The sequence below is a fragment of the Piliocolobus tephrosceles genome, chromosome 10 (assembly GCF_002776525.5).
Source record: "Piliocolobus tephrosceles isolate RC106 chromosome 10, ASM277652v3, whole genome shotgun sequence".
Classification (NCBI taxonomy): domain Eukaryota; kingdom Metazoa; phylum Chordata; class Mammalia; order Primates; family Cercopithecidae; genus Piliocolobus; species Piliocolobus tephrosceles.
Genome location: NC_045443.1, coordinates 98,752,318 through 98,770,386, shown reverse-complemented (window position 1 = coordinate 98,770,386; position 18,069 = coordinate 98,752,318). Strand labels below are relative to the sequence as shown.

The 18,069-nt window shown below is 38.9% G+C and overlaps 1 protein-coding gene across 1 annotated transcript in view; it reads left to right on the top strand.

The window, feature by feature from the left end:
• Positions 1–18,069, top strand: part of SLC5A8 (solute carrier family 5 member 8) — a 59,516-nt gene that overhangs the window by 28,466 nt on the left and 12,981 nt on the right. Inside the window, exons 10-12 of the mRNA XM_023207950.2 lie at positions 2,393–2,460; positions 13,680–13,766; positions 15,168–15,373. Coding sequence (XP_023063718.1) covers positions 2,393–2,460; positions 13,680–13,766; positions 15,168–15,373 — 361 coding nt within the window. The remainder of the gene's footprint in view (positions 1–2,392; positions 2,461–13,679; positions 13,767–15,167; positions 15,374–18,069) is intronic.

The following is an 18,069-nucleotide window of genomic DNA, read 5'->3' as shown; positions in this document are numbered from 1 at the left end:
CTTTTCAACTGTAGTCCACAGTTCTAAGAAATATCCCTACTTTGGAACCAAGAGCCACACTTTTTCTGTGTTATCTAAGAAGGCACTGAAGATTTCTGTGTTACCTAAGAAGACATTGAAGATTAACTGCAAGTGGAAGCAACTTGCAGTCAGTTTCAGTTACGTAGTCTTCCCATAAACACTTCCCAAATGTTTACAGAGGATTACATTAAATTAGATTAATAGATTAGATGGATTGAAGATAAAGAAACAGAGTGTTATGAATTTTGACTCGTCTTAGTTGTCTGTTCTGTCTGCTTATGTACACTGTCCTGGAGATGAACTATAAATTTGTACAAGAAATTCTCAACTTCTGTTCTGTTCAATTGTAGGGGTTAAATACCGGCTTGAATAGAGTGGTTTAAGCATCTTCAGTTCCCAGATGTCTCAAATGTAATATCCAACTCAAAGAAATCTTGCCAATGTACTGCATTCTTCATTTTGACACCTTGAAATGAATGACTAACAAATTCCTTTTTGAGAAAGAATCTTTAACCTCAACACAATAACATTAATAGACGGTCAAAGAAATCGTAAATTATACCCTATTAGGAGCCATAATTCTATGTAAAATTGCCACGACTGTAGCCTGGAATGAGTCCTTAATTTATATCCTTCAGTGTTCCCTAAATTTAAATAGCAATGCATCCTTTTATTATGTACCCAATTTTAATCCTGGAGCATAATTTCAGAATGATGCAATGCTTCCTAAAGGGTTTTTAGACTGGTTCACTATGGGATTATTGAAGCTGTGTGGTTAGTGGAATGAACAGATGCTTTTGAAGCGAGACAAACCCAATCTTGCTTTGTTAATTTACTAGCTGTTAACCTTGAGAAAATCCAGTTACCCATACAAGCCTCTATTTCCCTATATGGAAAATGGGCACACAAACACTTTGCAGAATTGGGTTTTGAGATAATGCATATAAAACAGGAGGCACTAGCTGGTGCTCATGGAAAGATGTTGATGAATGACAAATCAACTCTGCTAATATAGATGAGATTTTCATTCATTTTAAAGGGTACTATGAAATCATAATCTCGAAGTATATGCGGTAAGGACATAGAGAAGAATGTGGCAGATGATTTGAATGTGTTTCCAATAACTCTGAGTTCCCAAAATTATAGGTGACTGTTCATAACTTATCAAATAGAGAATCAAACCTAATATATTGAAAATATTGTTTACATTAAAATTGAGAGGCATAAAAATCGTATCTATGAGAACTGTTTGAAAAAATATTTAAGATTTTTCCTTCAGCTACATTATTTACTCAATATATTTAACAAAGCTATGAGTGCTAAAATAAGATAGAAATAATGTAATATAAGAAATACAAAAATTTAATGATGGGCAAATTTCGCATTCATTTTTTTTCTGTATATTGAGTTTTGCATTTGGGAAATTATATCAACTGATTTCAGGTGACTTTTGCTGAATGAAAGTATTAAAGGGCTTTTTGCATGATATTTCCTATAACTTAAAAGGTAATACATGTACTTGGAGAAAATTTGGAAAATACTGAAAGTCAATAGAAAAAAATATTCCACAATCTGACCACCAGTGGTGGCTTGAGAACTTTTATAAACAAGTTTGGGCTGAGCGTGGTGACTCATGCCTGTAATCCTAGGACTTTGGGAGGCCAAGATGGGAAGATCGCTTGAGCCCAGGAGTTCGAGGCCAGTCTGGGCAACATAGCGACAACCTGTCTCTATTTAAAAAAAAATTTTTTTTAAAGAAGTTTGAAGAAAACAACTTGGCAGAAGGGCAGATGTGCTGCTTATCCAGAAGTTGCCTTTCTTTGCTAATTTAATAGGAAGGGCTTGAGGATACTGACGGAGATTATGAGGGGTCTAAAAGTCCTCCAACACCCCATGGTGTCCATTGCCACTTCCCAAGGGAAATGAATGCTTAAAAGTCAGAAGAGTCTAATTTCTGTTTATTACTCCCTCTCTCACCTTGTACAGAGCAGAGCTGAATAGTATTCTATTTTTTTACAAGCTGAAAACAGAGACCTGAGCCTTCCTTTATATACAAATGTTTATGGAAGATTAGATTAATAACACAATATAGTTCTTAGTTTTAAATCCCTATAGTTAATTCCAGGAATTCTTATATAACCTGCTGTCGTAACTAATCCTGGGACACAATGTAAGGGCTTTGTCCTCTTGGAACACTGTTAATGTCAGAGGAAAACAGCCCTTTTCTTTATTCACTGGCTCTGATGTGTGTGTCCATTCTTCACCACAGTCATGTTACTCACTTTGAATCAAAGGTGTGGTGGATTATTCTATTGAGAGTTCTAATTCTCTGGGTCTGGATTTTACACTGGCTTTTATGTTGTCCATTTAGGTGTGGTGTATGGAGCCCTATGTATTGGAATGGCTGCGCTGGCATCACTTATGGGAGCTTTGTTGCAGGTGAGAGCTGACCCGTGGAGGTTTAAGTCATAAATCACTAAATCTTTGTTTTAATGTTGATATCACCATCTTTCCAGACTTCTCTTAATGTATATTGACACCTGGACATATCAAGTGGCAGAGATGACTATACTTTAAAATTTTTTTAATTAAACTTTGTGTTTTGAGATAATTGTGGATTTACATGCAATTGTGAGATATAATACAGAGAGATCTCATATACTCTTTACTCAGTTTCCCTCAATGGTAACATCTTGCAGTGGTAACATCTTGATACTACAATATCAAACCCATATATTCTGTATACTAGCACTTGGTCAGATGTGGTTTTCAAATATTTTTTTACAGTGTAGTTTGTCTTTTTATCCTCATAACAGGGTCTGTCAAAGTACAATTTTTTTTTTTTTTTTTTTTTTTTTTTTAGTTTGGATAAAGTCTAGTTTATCAATTTGTCTTTTCATCGATTGTGTAGAGTCTAAGAACTTTACCTAGTCCCAGATCTTGAAGATTTTCTTCTATGTTTCTTTTCAAAGAGTTTTAGAGTTTTACATTTTATATTTAAGCCTACAATCCCTTTGGAGTTAATTTTTGTATAAAATGTGAGGCTTAGGTTGACATTCTTTTTTCCTCTATGAATGTTCAACCAGCACCTTTTGTTGAAAAGGCTATCTTTCTTCCATTGACTTGCCTTTAGACGTTTGTAAGAAATCAATTAAGCATATTTGTGTGGGTCTATTTCTGAATTCTCTGTTTTCTTTCACTTACTTATGTGTCTGTACTTCTGCCAATACCACACAGCTTTATAATTTGATCATTTTGATTACTGCAGCTTTAAAGTAAGTTTCAAGATCAGGTCGATTGATTCCTCTCACTGTATTCTTAGTTTTCAAAATTGTTTTAGCTATTCTAGTTCTTTTGCCTTTTCATATGATGTCTAGGATAATTTTGGTCTGTATCTACAAAAAAAATCTTGCTTAAATATTGATTGCCTGAAAGCTGTTTATTCATTTGAGAAGAAATGACATCTTTACTATGTTGAATTTTCTAAAACATGAACATGGTATGTCTCTTCATTTATTTAGCTTTTCTATGCAAATCATATTTTTTATGTTGGTGTCTATGTGTTCAATGCTAATATGTAGAAATAAAATTAATGTGTTTATATTTATCTTCAATCTTGTGACCTTGCTGAGCTCATTTATTAGTTCTGAGAGTTTTTTGTTTCTTCGTTTTATGTTTTGGTTTGTTTTGGTATATTCCTTGAGATATTCTACATAAACAATCGTGTCATTTTCCAATAGGGGCAGTTTTATTTCTTTCCTTCTGATCTGTATGTATGCCTTTTGTTTCCTTATTGCACTGGCTTCAACTTCCACGTCATGTTGAATAGAAGTAGTGAGAGTGGAAATCCTTACCCAGTTCCCCGATGTGAACAGGAAACTCTCTATTCCTATTTTTTTTTCTGAGAGTTTTCACCATAAATGGGTGTTGAATTTTTTCAAACACTTTTTCTGTCATCAATTTATATGATCATGTGATCTTCTTCTTTAGCCTACTTACATGATGGATTACATTGATTGATTTTTTAATGCAGAACCAGCCTTGCACACCGGGAATAAACCTTGTTTGGTCATGGTGTGTAGTTATTTTTATATATTGCTGAATTCTATGTGCTAATATTTTATTACAAATTTTTACATCTATGTTCATGAAGAATATTGATCTGCAGTGGTGCGTGTGTGTGAGTGTGTGTGTGTGTGTGTGTGTATACTGCCCTTGGTTTTGATAGCAGGGTTATACTAGCTTCATAAAATAAAATGAAAAGGATTCTGTTTTCTATTTTCTAGGAGAGATTGTCTAAACTTAGTGCCAATTATTCCTTAATTATTTGGTAGAATTCTCTAGGGAAAGCATCCGGGCCTGGAACTTTTTTTTTTTTTTTTTTTTAGTTTTAAAATTATGAATTTAATTTCCTTAATAGTTATAGAGGTATTCAAATTATTCCTTTCATATTCAATGAATTGTGACAGTTTACATTTTTGAGGAATTGTTCCATTTTATCTAAGTTTGCAAATTTATACATGTATAGTTGTTCAAAGTATTTCTGTACTATCCTTTTGATATCTTCAGGACCTGTAGTGATAGCCCCTGTTTCATTCCTAATATTGGTAATGTTTATCTTATTTTTTTCGGTCTTTCTACGGGTTTGTCTATTTCATTGATGTTTTCAAAGAACCAGCTTCTTTTTTCTATTGATTTTTCTGTGTTGTTTTTCTGTTTTCATTCATTGATTTTTAACTTTTCTCTTTATGATTTCTTTTCTCCTTGCTTTGGGTTTTAATTTGCTATTCTTGAGGTGGGATCTTAGGTTATTGATTTGAATCTTCTCCTCTTTTCTAATGTGAGCATTTATGCTGAAAATTTCCTTCTTGGCACTAGTTTACCTGTGTTCCACAACTTTTGACGTCTTGTATGCTTGTTTACATTCAGCTGAATGCATTTTTAAGTTTTCTTTGAGATATTCTTTTGATTCATGGATTATTTAGAAGTATGTTACTTAGTTTGCAAGTATTCAAATATTTTCCTGTTACCTTTCTGTTATTGATTTCTAGTTTGATTCCATTGTGATCAGAGAACACACTATGATTTCAGTTCTTTTAAACTTGTTGAGGTCTGTTTTATAACCTAGGATATGGTATTTTGGCATATGTTCCATGGGCGCTTGAAAATAATGTGTATTCTTTTTTTATTAGGTAGAGTGTTCCATAACTATCAATTAAATTCTGTTTGTTGATGGTTGCTGATTTTCTGTTTAGTTGTTTTATCAATTGTTGAGAGAGGGGTGGTGAATTCTCCAAATATAATTGTGTATTTGCCTATTTCCCTTTTAGTTCTATCAGTTTTTGCTTTGCTTCAGTTTTTGCTTTGGGTCTTATTGAAGGATTAACCTTTTTGTTATTATATAATGTCCCTATCTGTCTCTGAGAAAGTTTTTTGCTGTGAAGTCTATTTATCTGATATTAATATAGTTACTTCTACTTTCCATTGATTAATGGTTGCATAATATATTTTTCCATTTTTTCACTTTGAACCGCCTATGCTGCTATATTTGAAGTGAGTTTTTTTGTAGACAGCACATAGTTGAGTCTTTTTAAAAAATCCAACCTGTCAATCTCCGTCTTTTCATTGGTGTACTTAGACCATTCACATTTTATATAATTACTGGTATGTTATGTTAAGGCTTAAGCATCATTTTTTGGTTTTCTGTTTGGTATTTCTGTTTTTTGTTTTCTGCATTCCTGTGAGTTGTTCTAGGGTTCCTTCTTTCTACCATTTCCTTTCTGTTTAGAAAACTTATTTTAGCCATTCTTTTAGCGTTTCTTCACCTGAGAATGTCTTGAGTTTCCCCTTTATCCCCAAAGGATATGTTTGTTGGGTGTATGATTCTGAGTTGTTAGTTTTTTTTCCTCATGAGTTAAAAAAATATTTTGCTACTTTCTTCTTGTCTCTATCATTTCTGATGATAAATATGTTACTATTCTAATTGTTTTCCCTTACAGGTAAGGAGTCATTTCTTTCTGGATGCTCTCAGGGTTTTGTTTTGTTTTTTCTTTAGTTTTCAGAAGTTTAATTATGATGTATCTTGGTGTATACTTCTTTGTTTTGTGTTTTTGATGTGTCTTGGCATGTATTTCTTTCTTTTCTTTTCCTATTTTTTTAGGGTTACTCAGTTTCTTGAATCCTGAATCAGCTTCTTTCATAAGTCTGAAAGAGATTTATGTCTCTTGCCAAATTTGAGAAGTTCAGACATTAATTATTTGAGTACTTTTCCACCCCATCGTCTTTCTCTTTTCCTCTGGGACTCTTCATGACACGAATGTTAAAATTTTTTGTTATGGTTCTACAGATCCCTGAAGTTTACTTTATATTTCTTCATTTCATTTCCCTCTGTTGTTCAGTTTGTGTTATTTCTGTTGGTCTGTCATTTAGTTCACTGATCTTTTTCTCGGTTCCCTCTATTTTGCTGTTGTGCCCATTTATTTAAAATTTTTATTTCAGTTATTGTATTTCTTCAGCATAACAATTTCATTTGGTTCTTCCTAATATCTTCTTTTTTTACTGAGATTTTTCTCTCTATGTATCTTTTTTTCCCTCTATTTTTTCATTAGTTTCAAGTGAGTTCTAATTGTTAAAGCATTTTTAATCATGGCTGTTTCAAATTTTTTATCAAATAATTCTATTTCTGTAATCTCTGTATTGACATCTATAGATTGTCTTTTTATATTTAGTTTGAGATCTTCCTGGTTCTTTCTATGAAAAGTTAATTTCCACTGAAACCTGGGCATTTCAATATTATGTGATGAGACTTTGAATCTCACCTTCTGTTTTAGCTGGCTTACTCTAACACTACTTCAGTAGCATAAGGGAGGGTGCTGCCTCATTACTGTCAGATGGAGGTAGAAGTCTAGAGGGAGGAGCTCCTTGTTATGCAGGATAGGGGTATGTAGTATACTATGAGTCATATTGTGGCTATGAGATTAATGATGGCACATAAGGCCCACTGAAATATCTTGTAGGACTGATACTACATGTCTCGTGGGAATTTACAACCCTGGCTCTGGGATTTCCAGGAAACAAAGCCACCTCAGCACAGATGCAGCTTTCATAAACCTTAGAACAAAGCTTACTTTTAAAATAATAGCTTAAATACCTTTTATAAAAGAAACACTTGGTAACTAACCTGGACTAAATACAGGTATAAGAAAGGGAGAAGGACCACCCCCCCCCCCCCCCCCCCCCCGGCCAAGGTCTGACAATGGTCTCTGGATGAAGACTCTCTGGTCAGTTCATGATCTGACTCCCTGACTGTATCTGGCCCATGACAACAGCTTATTCTCACTACCTATCTTCTAAGAGTGCTGGCAGAATAAACTGATTGAGCATTAGATGGTGCCTAAGACTCATCTTTGATGTGAAGTGAACGGAAGAGGAGACATTGTCCCTGGGAAAGTTGGTTAACTAGGTCCACCTACAACCTCTGAACACAACTGGCATTGAGGATAGGATAAGTAAGTGAGCAAGTGTGTACTGACACCCATTTCTAAGGAAGGACTGGGAAAGGGTGACTGGGGACTGGTTATGATCAAGAAATCAGATGATGCCCTCTGGAACACTCCATAGTGTGTCTGGCAGTTCTTATTTTACTTTCTGGTCTGTTGCTGCCTTCTACATACACTTTGTCTGTGCCTCTGTTGTGAAATTGCCACCATGAAAAACCTGCCAAAATTATTCTTAAGACCATTCTGGCCCCTAGTAATTGGGGACAGGCTCTAAGGAGGAGGAAGCACAGGTGGAGGATGCCCCAGCTTGAAGAGCCAACTGCTGGCTGGTGTGTCTCTGGCTCCTGCTGTGGGAGGTTGCTTCTTGCCCCCAAAGATCTTAGTATCGTGATGCCACAGACCAAGAAGGCAAAGGTGAAGCTTACCTGCTGAAGTGTTATGTGCTGTTGTCCACCAGCTAGGGACTTAGAAGCATATTTCCCAATGGACTAACATCACCAGTGAAGTCCATAAGAATCATCAAAGGGCACGTCACAGCTGTTCCCAGCCCACCATGCACTCCAGTTGAGACAGCGTGGCTTCTCAAGGGGTGTGCCCCACCCTATGATGCCTGCTGAGTGTTGCTGGCAGCATCCCACAGGCAACATGCCCAAGTCATGCGGGCTCACTTCAGAGTCGTGTCATTCTGCCTGGCCGATCCAGAGCCCTGTGCGCTGTGGAATGATGATCCTGAGTGTGCTGGCTTACTGCTGGCTACACCACAGGTGTCACCAGTCATCACCTGGGCTGAGAAAGCAGCTGCCACCTCCACAGCTGGCTGAGATGAGGAAGTGTGTCCTAGACACCATACAAGTCCATGAAGAGGTTCTGTTGTGGACAGAAATTCAAAGCCCGCTCAAAGACCTGGTGCAGGAACCCAATGAGAAAGGCACCACCTGGCTGTGCTGTGTGTACCTGACAGGATGTGCTTTGCAACTCATAGGCTGTGAAAGATAATAAAATCATTTCTTTATTTCAAGACCCTGTGGAGCTTATCCAGGCACAGAGTAAGGCAGGTAGACATAGTTGTCCCTGCACTCCGTTGCAGTGGCTATTCAGGCCTGATGAATAGCACCCCCAGCATGAGCCTCTTTTCATCAAGGGCTGAAGGTGGCTGGTGTACACTGAGGAAGAAGGGGAGCTACTATGGTGCTTAGGCATGCTCCAGTGAGTTTGCATAGCCGCCACTCCCATGGAACAGGGGCACAACTGGGAGACCCTGGAACAAGCTACCTTGCACCCAGATACCTTACAGATGTTTTTAAGGAGAGCACATCATAAGCCAAACCAACTCTCCTGGTCCTGATGGCCACAGTCCCTGAAGTTAATTGAGCTCTGTAGGTCCTCACCACCCTGGAAAATGCTGCGACAGAACCATCCAACAGTGTTCACAGCAGCACCTTGCTCCCCACCCACCACTCAGGACCTTGCAGCCAGAGGTCTCACACTGGGCTCTGCTCTCCCTGGCGTTCCCATACCCATCACCCACTGGATGAGGCCCAATCCAGCTGTTCCCAAGGGCAGAGTGACCTCTACTGGCAGTTACGCTGAAGGGTGCTTTCAAATTGGCTCCTGTCTGGCAAGCCTCATGAATTCCTGCAAACCCTCTAATATCAGTGTCACCCAACCATCCCATCCACTGACCCACCACCCATCTGGATGGCTGAGCATCAACTTCCACCTTTGGGAAGATGCCTTCACTGCTAACATTCCTGCCCTGTGCCCAGGATGACCCAAAGACTGTCCCACCCATCCTGCTTATATCCCTCCCTGGCAAGAGTTTCACTGGTATATTTGTCTAGGGGTCTCTTGGGCCACCACTGTTTCTGCAGCCAGTGCCTCCTAGAGACATTTGCTGCCCCAGTTGTGCCTGGCAGCCATCTGGAATGGACAACATATTGAACTTTGGCTTCATCCAGCCATGTTCAAGATCATGATTTTGGATCTTTGACAGCACCTCAGCACACAGTGTCCCCAGACCTAATTGCTTAGTTCTGTGTCCTCCTTATCCTTCTGTTCCATTTTCTTATTTTTTTATTTTTTTTTTGAGACGGAGTCTTGCTGTGTCTCCTGGGCTGGAGTGCAGTGGCCAGATCTCAGCTCACTGCAAGCTCCGCCTCCCGGGTTTTACGCCATTCTCCTGCCTCAGCCTCCGGAGTCGCTGGGACTACAGGCGCCCGCCACCTCGCCCGGCTAGTTTTTTGTATTTTTTAGTAGAGACGGGGTTTCACCTTGTTAGCCAGGATGGTCTCGATCTCCTGACCTCATGATCCGCCCGTCTCGGCCTCCCAAAGTGCTGGGATTACAGGCTTGAGCCACCGCGCCCGGCCTTCTGTTCCATTTTCACATGTCATTGCTCTGCCATCAAGCAACTCCAAGCCTGCTACCACTGTGTCCATTCAATTCCTTTTACCTGCTCATGTAATCGTGTTTCCAAGCCCTAGTGTGCCCGTGTTCTTTTGCTGCTACTCCGGGTGGCCTGACTTTCCACATCCAAATGTGGCTTCTCCAGACCTATTCACCGATTACTCAGCACTGAGGTCACTGACAGCCTCCACCACATTTTGGCCACCCACTGAGCAGCCAACCTTCCAGACTGCTGGGCATGCCTTCGCTGGCCTGCCACACATCCATTGCTTCCTGTCCAGACTTGGTCGCTACCTGTCCTCCATTCTTCCCTCATCATTGGTGAGTCTGCCCCAAAGCCACAGCTGAGCCCCATTCTCGTGAACTCCCCTGACTGCTCAGCTGGACACTAGATCTACTCTATACTCTCTGTGATGATACAGTTCAATTCCAGATTGTTCTGAGGGTGCCACCGACTCCTACTCACCATCCTACAGAAGATCTGTTTCTCAAGATTTGACTGACCATGGAGTGCACTTTCAAGCTCAGGCAGCCTCTCAATTATTGACCCCCTCAGGGTCAGGGGTGGAGTGTGGTATACAATGAGATGTATCATGGCTATACGATTAATGATAGGCATAAGGCCACTCAAGCAACTCACAGGGTCAGTCCTATCTGTCCAGTTGGGAATTTCCAACCGGATTTCCAGGAGACCAGGTTACCTCAGCACGATGCAACTTTCACAAACCTTGGATCAAAGGTTACCCTTACAAGCATAGCTTAATCTCTCTTTGTGAACAAAACACCTGGTAACTGACCTGGATTGAATACAAGTATAAGAAAGGAAGAAGGATCCTCCAAACTCTGAGAATGGTCTCTAGATGAAAACCCTCCTGGTCTGTCAGTCATCTGACCGGTGACTAAATCTGTCCCACAACACCATCCTGCTCCTGCTATCCTTCTGGTGCTCTTAGCACTGCCAGAATAAAATGCACGGGCATCAGATGGTGTACAAGACTCAACGATGATGCAAAGCAAACTCAGAGGAGAGGCTTCCCCGGGAAGCTGGTTAACTGGGACCACCCAGAACATCCGAGGACAGCAGGGTGGAATTCACTGACATCATGGAGGAGGTGGCTTTGTCATTGCTGGGCCATAGTGAAAGTCCCGATTTTCTACTAGGCCTCCTGTGACATTGCAGCAAGGAGGCAAAGGGTGCCTCGTGACAGGCTGGGGGTATGGAATCTAGGCTGGCATGGGTGTGGGTGGGGTGAACAGATTATTCTGTGGAATGGAGTGGTTGGGGTCTAAGAGTTTTCCATCTTCATAGGCTGCTCCTTTCCTGGCCCTGTGACTAGAGAGAGAACAGGCCTTTATGAGGGGTTTTTATCTTATTTTATTTTTTTGCTTGTGTCTGTTGCCATTTCAAGGCTAGCTGGCTTCTTTGACTCTCAAGCTGGGATACATGAAGCAAAAAGAAAATTCAGGGAACTCACCCTGCTTCAGGTCCGGGGTCTTTAGTGGGCTGCCTTCTTTCCACCTTTCAGAGTCGTCTGATGTTTCTTTTATATGGAATGTCAGGATTTTTAATTTTATTAGCAGGAGAAATAGAGAAATGTATGTTTATCTTCTCAGAAGTAGAAACACTTTATTGAAATTTTTTTTGTTGTTTATTTACCTGAAGGGTCTTCCACCTCCTGTGGCATTTGCTCCTCTGATTAGAGAGCATTTTTGTGTTGGAAAGCTCCCTCCTGCTCCTGTGGAGCTGTGGGCCTGGAGAGGACAGACCAATCTTTAGAACAGTGTCTTCTTTCTGAACCCTGTGGTCACCTCACTGTCTTTAGCTTACGGGCCTTGGCATAGACTTCTCCTCTGACTGCAACACCTTCCTCTCTACCTCGTCCACTGCCTAAGCCTTAGTTATTCTTCAGTTTTCATTTTAACACTTTACTTATTTAAAGAGACTTTTTCTATTACCTGGATACATTTGCATTCCCTTCTGCTAAATGTTTCTAGAGCACCTTATACTTTCTTTATCATCTCTTGTCAAACTTTATTGCAGTTATTTATTTAATGTCTGTTTTACTGAATAGCCTGTAATCCATGAAGGTGGGGAAGATGACATTGTTGTTCAACCCTCTATCAAATATCTGGTGCCTACTGCAGTGCCCAGGACAAAGCAAGACATTAACAACTTTAGCTTGAATGTTAACTAATAATGTAGTTAGGCTCATAAATATCCTATTATCTGATCACCTCAAGTGCTCCCTGAAATTTCCCTGGCCACTTGGGCTGCTCCTCTGCGATCCTGGACCTCCTGTTGACCTAGAAACTTAAAGGCTAATACTGGCAAAGTAGGGGTCCTCCAGGATCTTTTTCAGTCCTAAGGCTTGGGGCCATTCTGGTTGGTTGTTGCTTAGGGCATACCAGCTGTTAAAATAGTTTGATCTCATCTCTGGTTATATGAATGAATGAATTAGATCCAGAGCTCCGAGCCTGTCCAGCACTCCTAAACCATAGCCAGTCATACATAATGTGCTTTCTTCATAGTCTGCATTAGTGCCTGGAGCTCTTATTGTGGTTGATTCCCCTTTTTCCATATATCAGCTATGGCCTGATTATATACAATGACATGTTCTAGCAGAGTCATCATAACTCCAAGCCAGTTCATCCTTGCTTCATCTCTAGCCAAGGTCTTCTTTCCTCTTGTAGATCCTTTTGGGGTGTCTTCCTTATGTCTCCAAAACTGCTCACAGATCACACAGTCATAACTTGTTTTGTGAGTCATCTGACCTCTTGCAGTGGAGTCTATCTCCCTTCTGACTGTACTCTGTGTAAACTGACTCAGGATCACATCCTTGAGTCCACATCATTTTAAACACTAGTTCTCCACTCTACTTGGTACCACCTCTTTTTCTTCTTCCATGAAGTAGGCCTATTTAAAACAATAACAACAATAACAACAAGCACTATTTCCTCTAATATTTCCTTGACTTGATATTTTCTCTTTGATTCATTCATTCTGTTCTATTAAACCCCTCTCATCTCTGGACAAACCAGTGATTCCCTGCTCTTCTTTTATGGTTCTGTCCATTCTTAAGAACTGGGCATTTGATTATTGGGATCATATATCTCTTGGAAGCTTCATTTAGTTGCATTACCTCATGCGATGTTTGCACTGTAAAACTTTTTCACTATCATGGATTTGGTATCTCTATATCAAAGCAGAGGTTGCAGTTATCTGATTAGATTTTAAATCTATTTCTATATGATTTGATCAGTCTTTTAAAAATCATATTTATCATTCTAGTTTCATCCTTAAGGAACCAAATCAGGAATGGCAAATGGGTTTCATCCTCCTCTCTGGTCACGTAGTAGTACTTGTTCACAGTTTTGAGAGGATTTTGAGATGATCAAAGCACAAAGGAGTGCTGTGATTTATAAACATCTGCAAGAACAATGCTAAGAGGAGAGGTATCATTCATAATTTATACATTCATATAGGTGCTCCCATTGTCTCAGGCCTCTTTATCTTCTTTGTGTTGTGTGGCCTTTTTTGAGGCTACCTGCAGAAACAGATGGATACTTGAGACTGAGACACAGAAACTTGTAAGTTCTAATGACGTCTTTTCCAGTGACAAAGCTATCATGACTAAAACTATGATTTTCAGAAGGAGGCTGAATACTTTAAATCATTATCCTGATGAAATGGCTTTGAGATATTTCAGTTTGGATTTGAGATTGCTAATTGCTGACGTTGTATTATTTTTGTAGGCAGCACTCAGCATATTTGGTATGGTTGGTGGACCACTTATGGGCCTGTTCGCTTTGGGCATTTTGGTTCCCTTTGCCAACTCAATTGTAAGTACAAAGAATGAATGTGTGAGGATTACTTTTTGAACTATACTAGCAGCTCTACACATTTTTCTCAGTTGTAAAGATATGGCTCCTTTGAGATTTGTCATTAGCTACTTGTCTTGATGACTTAAATTATTTCTATTGACTTTAGTGGAGTGTACAAGGAAGTACTACGTATAGGGACCCTAAAAGTGTGGAGCTCAATGGAAACTTCCAGAACCACATGGGCAATTTTAAATATTCATAATATAACTAAAGGAGCAACATTTTTTTTGTGCACTTACCTACTTGCCCTTCTCAAAAATTAATAGCTAGGATTTAAAAGAGATCAATAGGCTCAGATATGAGAGATTTAAGGGCAGTAAAACTTAAGACTTCTGTGAATAGCCATAGCACAGCAAAGAGATGCAACACAATCTTACCACCTTGGCCAGGAATTTTCTACTCCTGACATTTAAAGCTGTAGCTCCCACAACATGATTTAGCCCCAAAGGGGTGATCATAATTGGGAATATTTTCCAGAAAGACATAATATCTCTGTCCTTCTACCTAGACATATCTGTGCTTAGAAGTGCTAACTTTTGTTTAGAATAAATGAGCTAGAAATTATTTCTCTGAAACCCAGAAGAAAGTCCACCGGTTCAGTCTGGCTATAAGATGTAGTTCAGAAAAAATTGATAATGTATGTACAGTTGCTTCAGATATAGAATAGCCATTCAACTCTGACTTCACATTTGGAACTCTATTTTCCTTATAAGGCATTAGGAATTGGTAAGGCAGATATTAATAAGGACTATTGTGGTTATTATTTGTTATCCTCGATGAAATGTCATATGAAAAACTACTTTTGTAGGAATTAATCACAATGAAAGAGATTTGTGTCCACCTCAGAATGTTGAAGCTTGGATTAGACTCTTTGCATGATGAAATGCATTAGTTTGTTAAGTATCAGAAAAGTGTATTTAAAAATCAACTTTTGATATTTGGCATTTGTTGCCAGCATGCATTTCCTCCAGAAGAGCTGTAGCTGACTAAGCTAACATGCCCTTTTCTGGGGGCGGTAATGGGAGAATAACATACTATTTCTCCTGCCATGAACAGTATCTTTTTTTTTTAAACCATGTCCAGGTTTTTCACTAGCAGATTATCTGCCTTCCTTCAAAGTGGGCTTTCTCACTCCTTTTTCCCTCCCTGCCTCACTACCTTTCATTCGTTTATTCACTTGTTCATTTATTCAATAGAGTTTTATGGGCTGAGCACTGTCTTGGGAGAAGAGAGCTCTGAATGTTTCTGCCCTTGTGGGTTTTATAATTTTGTGCCATGTTGAACTTGGCTTTCTAATATTAATTTTGACATCAAAGCAAATTGTATTATTTTTCTTTTAAAAGCATTCTTGTTTTACAGGGAGCACTTGTTGGTCTGATGGCTGGATTTGCTACTTCTCTATGGGTTGGAATTGGAGCTCAAATGTATCCTCCACTTCCTGAGAGAACGTTGCCATTGCAGCTTGATATCCACGGCTGTAACAGCACATACAACGAGACAAATTTGATGACAACCACAGAAATGCCATTTACTACTAGTGTTTTTCAAATACACAATGTTCAAAGGTATTGAATTAGGTTTTATTACATTACACTTTTAAAAATTTATGCAACAAGTAGAGAACTCCAGTTGTTTTTTGTCTTGCTTACAACACTGTGATTTTGCCTAATTCTGGAATGAGTAAAACCTATGTGGCTAGCTATAATATTTTCTGCAGCAGTAACAAAAAATGTCATATTTTCATAACTTTTCTAGACATTTCTGCCTTATCTACAGATGTAAGAAAACTTAAATATTAATGAAAAAATTCTATTATGTGTAAACTCTCCTAAACACCAGCTCTTAGCCGCACAAAGAATTATCGTTGTCTTGGAAAAACTTTTAAAATGGAAAGCACAATTATAAATAAATATTGCTTATATAGTCTTTGAAGGATAGATTTTACTGACCACGAGCTACAATTATTTAAACATGTTAAATAATTGCCATTTGTTCAGTTGAAGATTCCAAATCTTTAAAGCATTAACAGTGATTGCAGCTATGATCTTCATGCTTGATTTCAGTCATGCAGTACACTTTGGAGCCTCTAGATGCTGAAGTTGTCTGATTTAACGTAATGATATAGACCTGTGGGTAGAGGCATGCTTTACTGTATAGTGCATGTGAGGGCAAGACTTTCTTTAGTGGATATATAAATGTCCAGCCTTAAAGCACAAACCCTGTGGATATGTTTGAGGAATGCAAAGATGATGCCATTGCCCCCAAAATATTGCCCCAGTGCCAGCTTATCTGGAATGACATCATTATAGAGTCATCCGTTTGGGGTTAAGACACAGCATACCCCTCTTAAAATGCACACACTCCTTGGAGAAGGAACATGATCATACATATAGCCATTGTTAGCAATTCGTGTTCCAGAGGGAATGCAGCTATGAGAAAGCTTATCAGTGGGACTTCCAGGGGCGTTCCAGGCAGGTAAGCTCTATATGGTTGAGTGGAAAGGTAGTTCCAGAGCCTGAGGCATATTTGAGGGAAGTTTTACTAGGTGAGGTGCAGTGTAGAGAGGGGCAAGGACATGTGGGGAGCAGTGTGGACAGGCATGAAAGCACTAGAGAGGGGACTGGGAGAGTCATTAGTGTCAGAAAGGGAGAAAAGGTTAATTGAAGGTTAAGTGAGAAGACATAGAGGATGTACTTCTTGTTTTACAATTTTGCTTAGTATTTTCCTAATTATGTAAATATTTGCCCTTAAGAGTCTAAGGCAAAATGGTTATTTGGATTCCTGAAAGAAATAAATTAGCTGAAGTTTATTCTATGCCTGGTACCATAATAATCAGTTTTACATGTTAGTTTACTTATCAAATATTTCCACTTAATAAACAGGAATTTTTGAGCATGGACTATGTACCCAGCACTGTGCTGACCATTTATTTAGTATCCATGGAAGAAAATCTTTCTCTCCCAGCCACTGTTTCCTGCCTTCCAGAAAATTCTAATCTAGCTGGAGGGAATGTGCAAAACAATAAACTCAGTAAGCATGCTAAGTATAAAACTAGGACATAGTAAATAATAAATACCTGATACATTTTTGTTAAAAGAGTGAGTACAAAGTTGGAGTGTAAGTTAGCATTAAGACTTCAGAGATGTACTACTACTTCAAGAATGCATAGATTTGGCTAGATGAAGGGGAAGATCTGGAAAGTTATTCTTGTCACCAGAAAGGAGATTGGACAAGAAAATAAATTAAAACATGCATTGTGGTAAGTAATATTCACAGGGTATCATGGGAGCCAGAAGGAGGAAGTCTGCCTGATTGGAGTCAAGGAAACCTTCTTAGAGGAGAATTGCATGGGCTGGAGTTAGTCAGGTGGTGGGATTGAGCACAGGGACCCACGGAGGGAGGAGTATGTGTCACAGAATGAAGAAACGACAGGTGCAAAGGCTTGAAGGACTGAAGGATCAGGGCATCTTAGAAAAATCATCCTAGTTCTGTATGGCTGGAGCACAAGGGTGTGAGTCACCCAGCTATAGGTTGAATGTGCGATCCTTTGGTTGCCTAGATACAAATTGTTTCGATTGCCTAGATTCAGTATTGATTTTTTTAAGTTTCCAATATTTGATGGTTACATTGGTAGCTTGCTGTGGTTTTAGTTTGTGTTTGCCTTATGATTAATGAAGTCAAATGCATTTTCATTTGTTTGTTGGCCATTTGGATATCTACTTTTGCTACTTAGTTATTGAAGTCTTTAGTCCATTTGAAATGGATTCTCTGTCTTTTTCTTATTTACATAGGAGTTCATGATGTATTCTAGATATGAGATATGTTTTGAAAATATTTTTCTCCCATTCCATGGGTTGCCTTTTTACTCTTTTAATGATACATTTTTTTGTCAGTCAAAATCTCTTAATTGTAATTGATACCTGTTTCTCAGTTTTTTCCTATATGGTTAGTCCTTTATGTGTCTTCTTAAGAAATCCTTGTCTACCCTGCAATCATAAAGATATTCCACTAATTTTTCATTTGAAAGCTTTATTGTTAACCATTTCCATTTGGGAAGTGTAATCCACTTTGGAATTGATTTCTGTGGGTGGTGTGATCAAGATTATTCTTCCCCATGTGGACATTTGGTTAACCAAACTGAATTCAAACTTATTGAAAAGACTCCCCTTTTGCCCCGTTGAATGTGCTGGTGATGAAAACAATGTTTACCAAGTAACTATTTTTCTGTGGATCTATTTCTCAATTCTCTACTCTGTTCTAT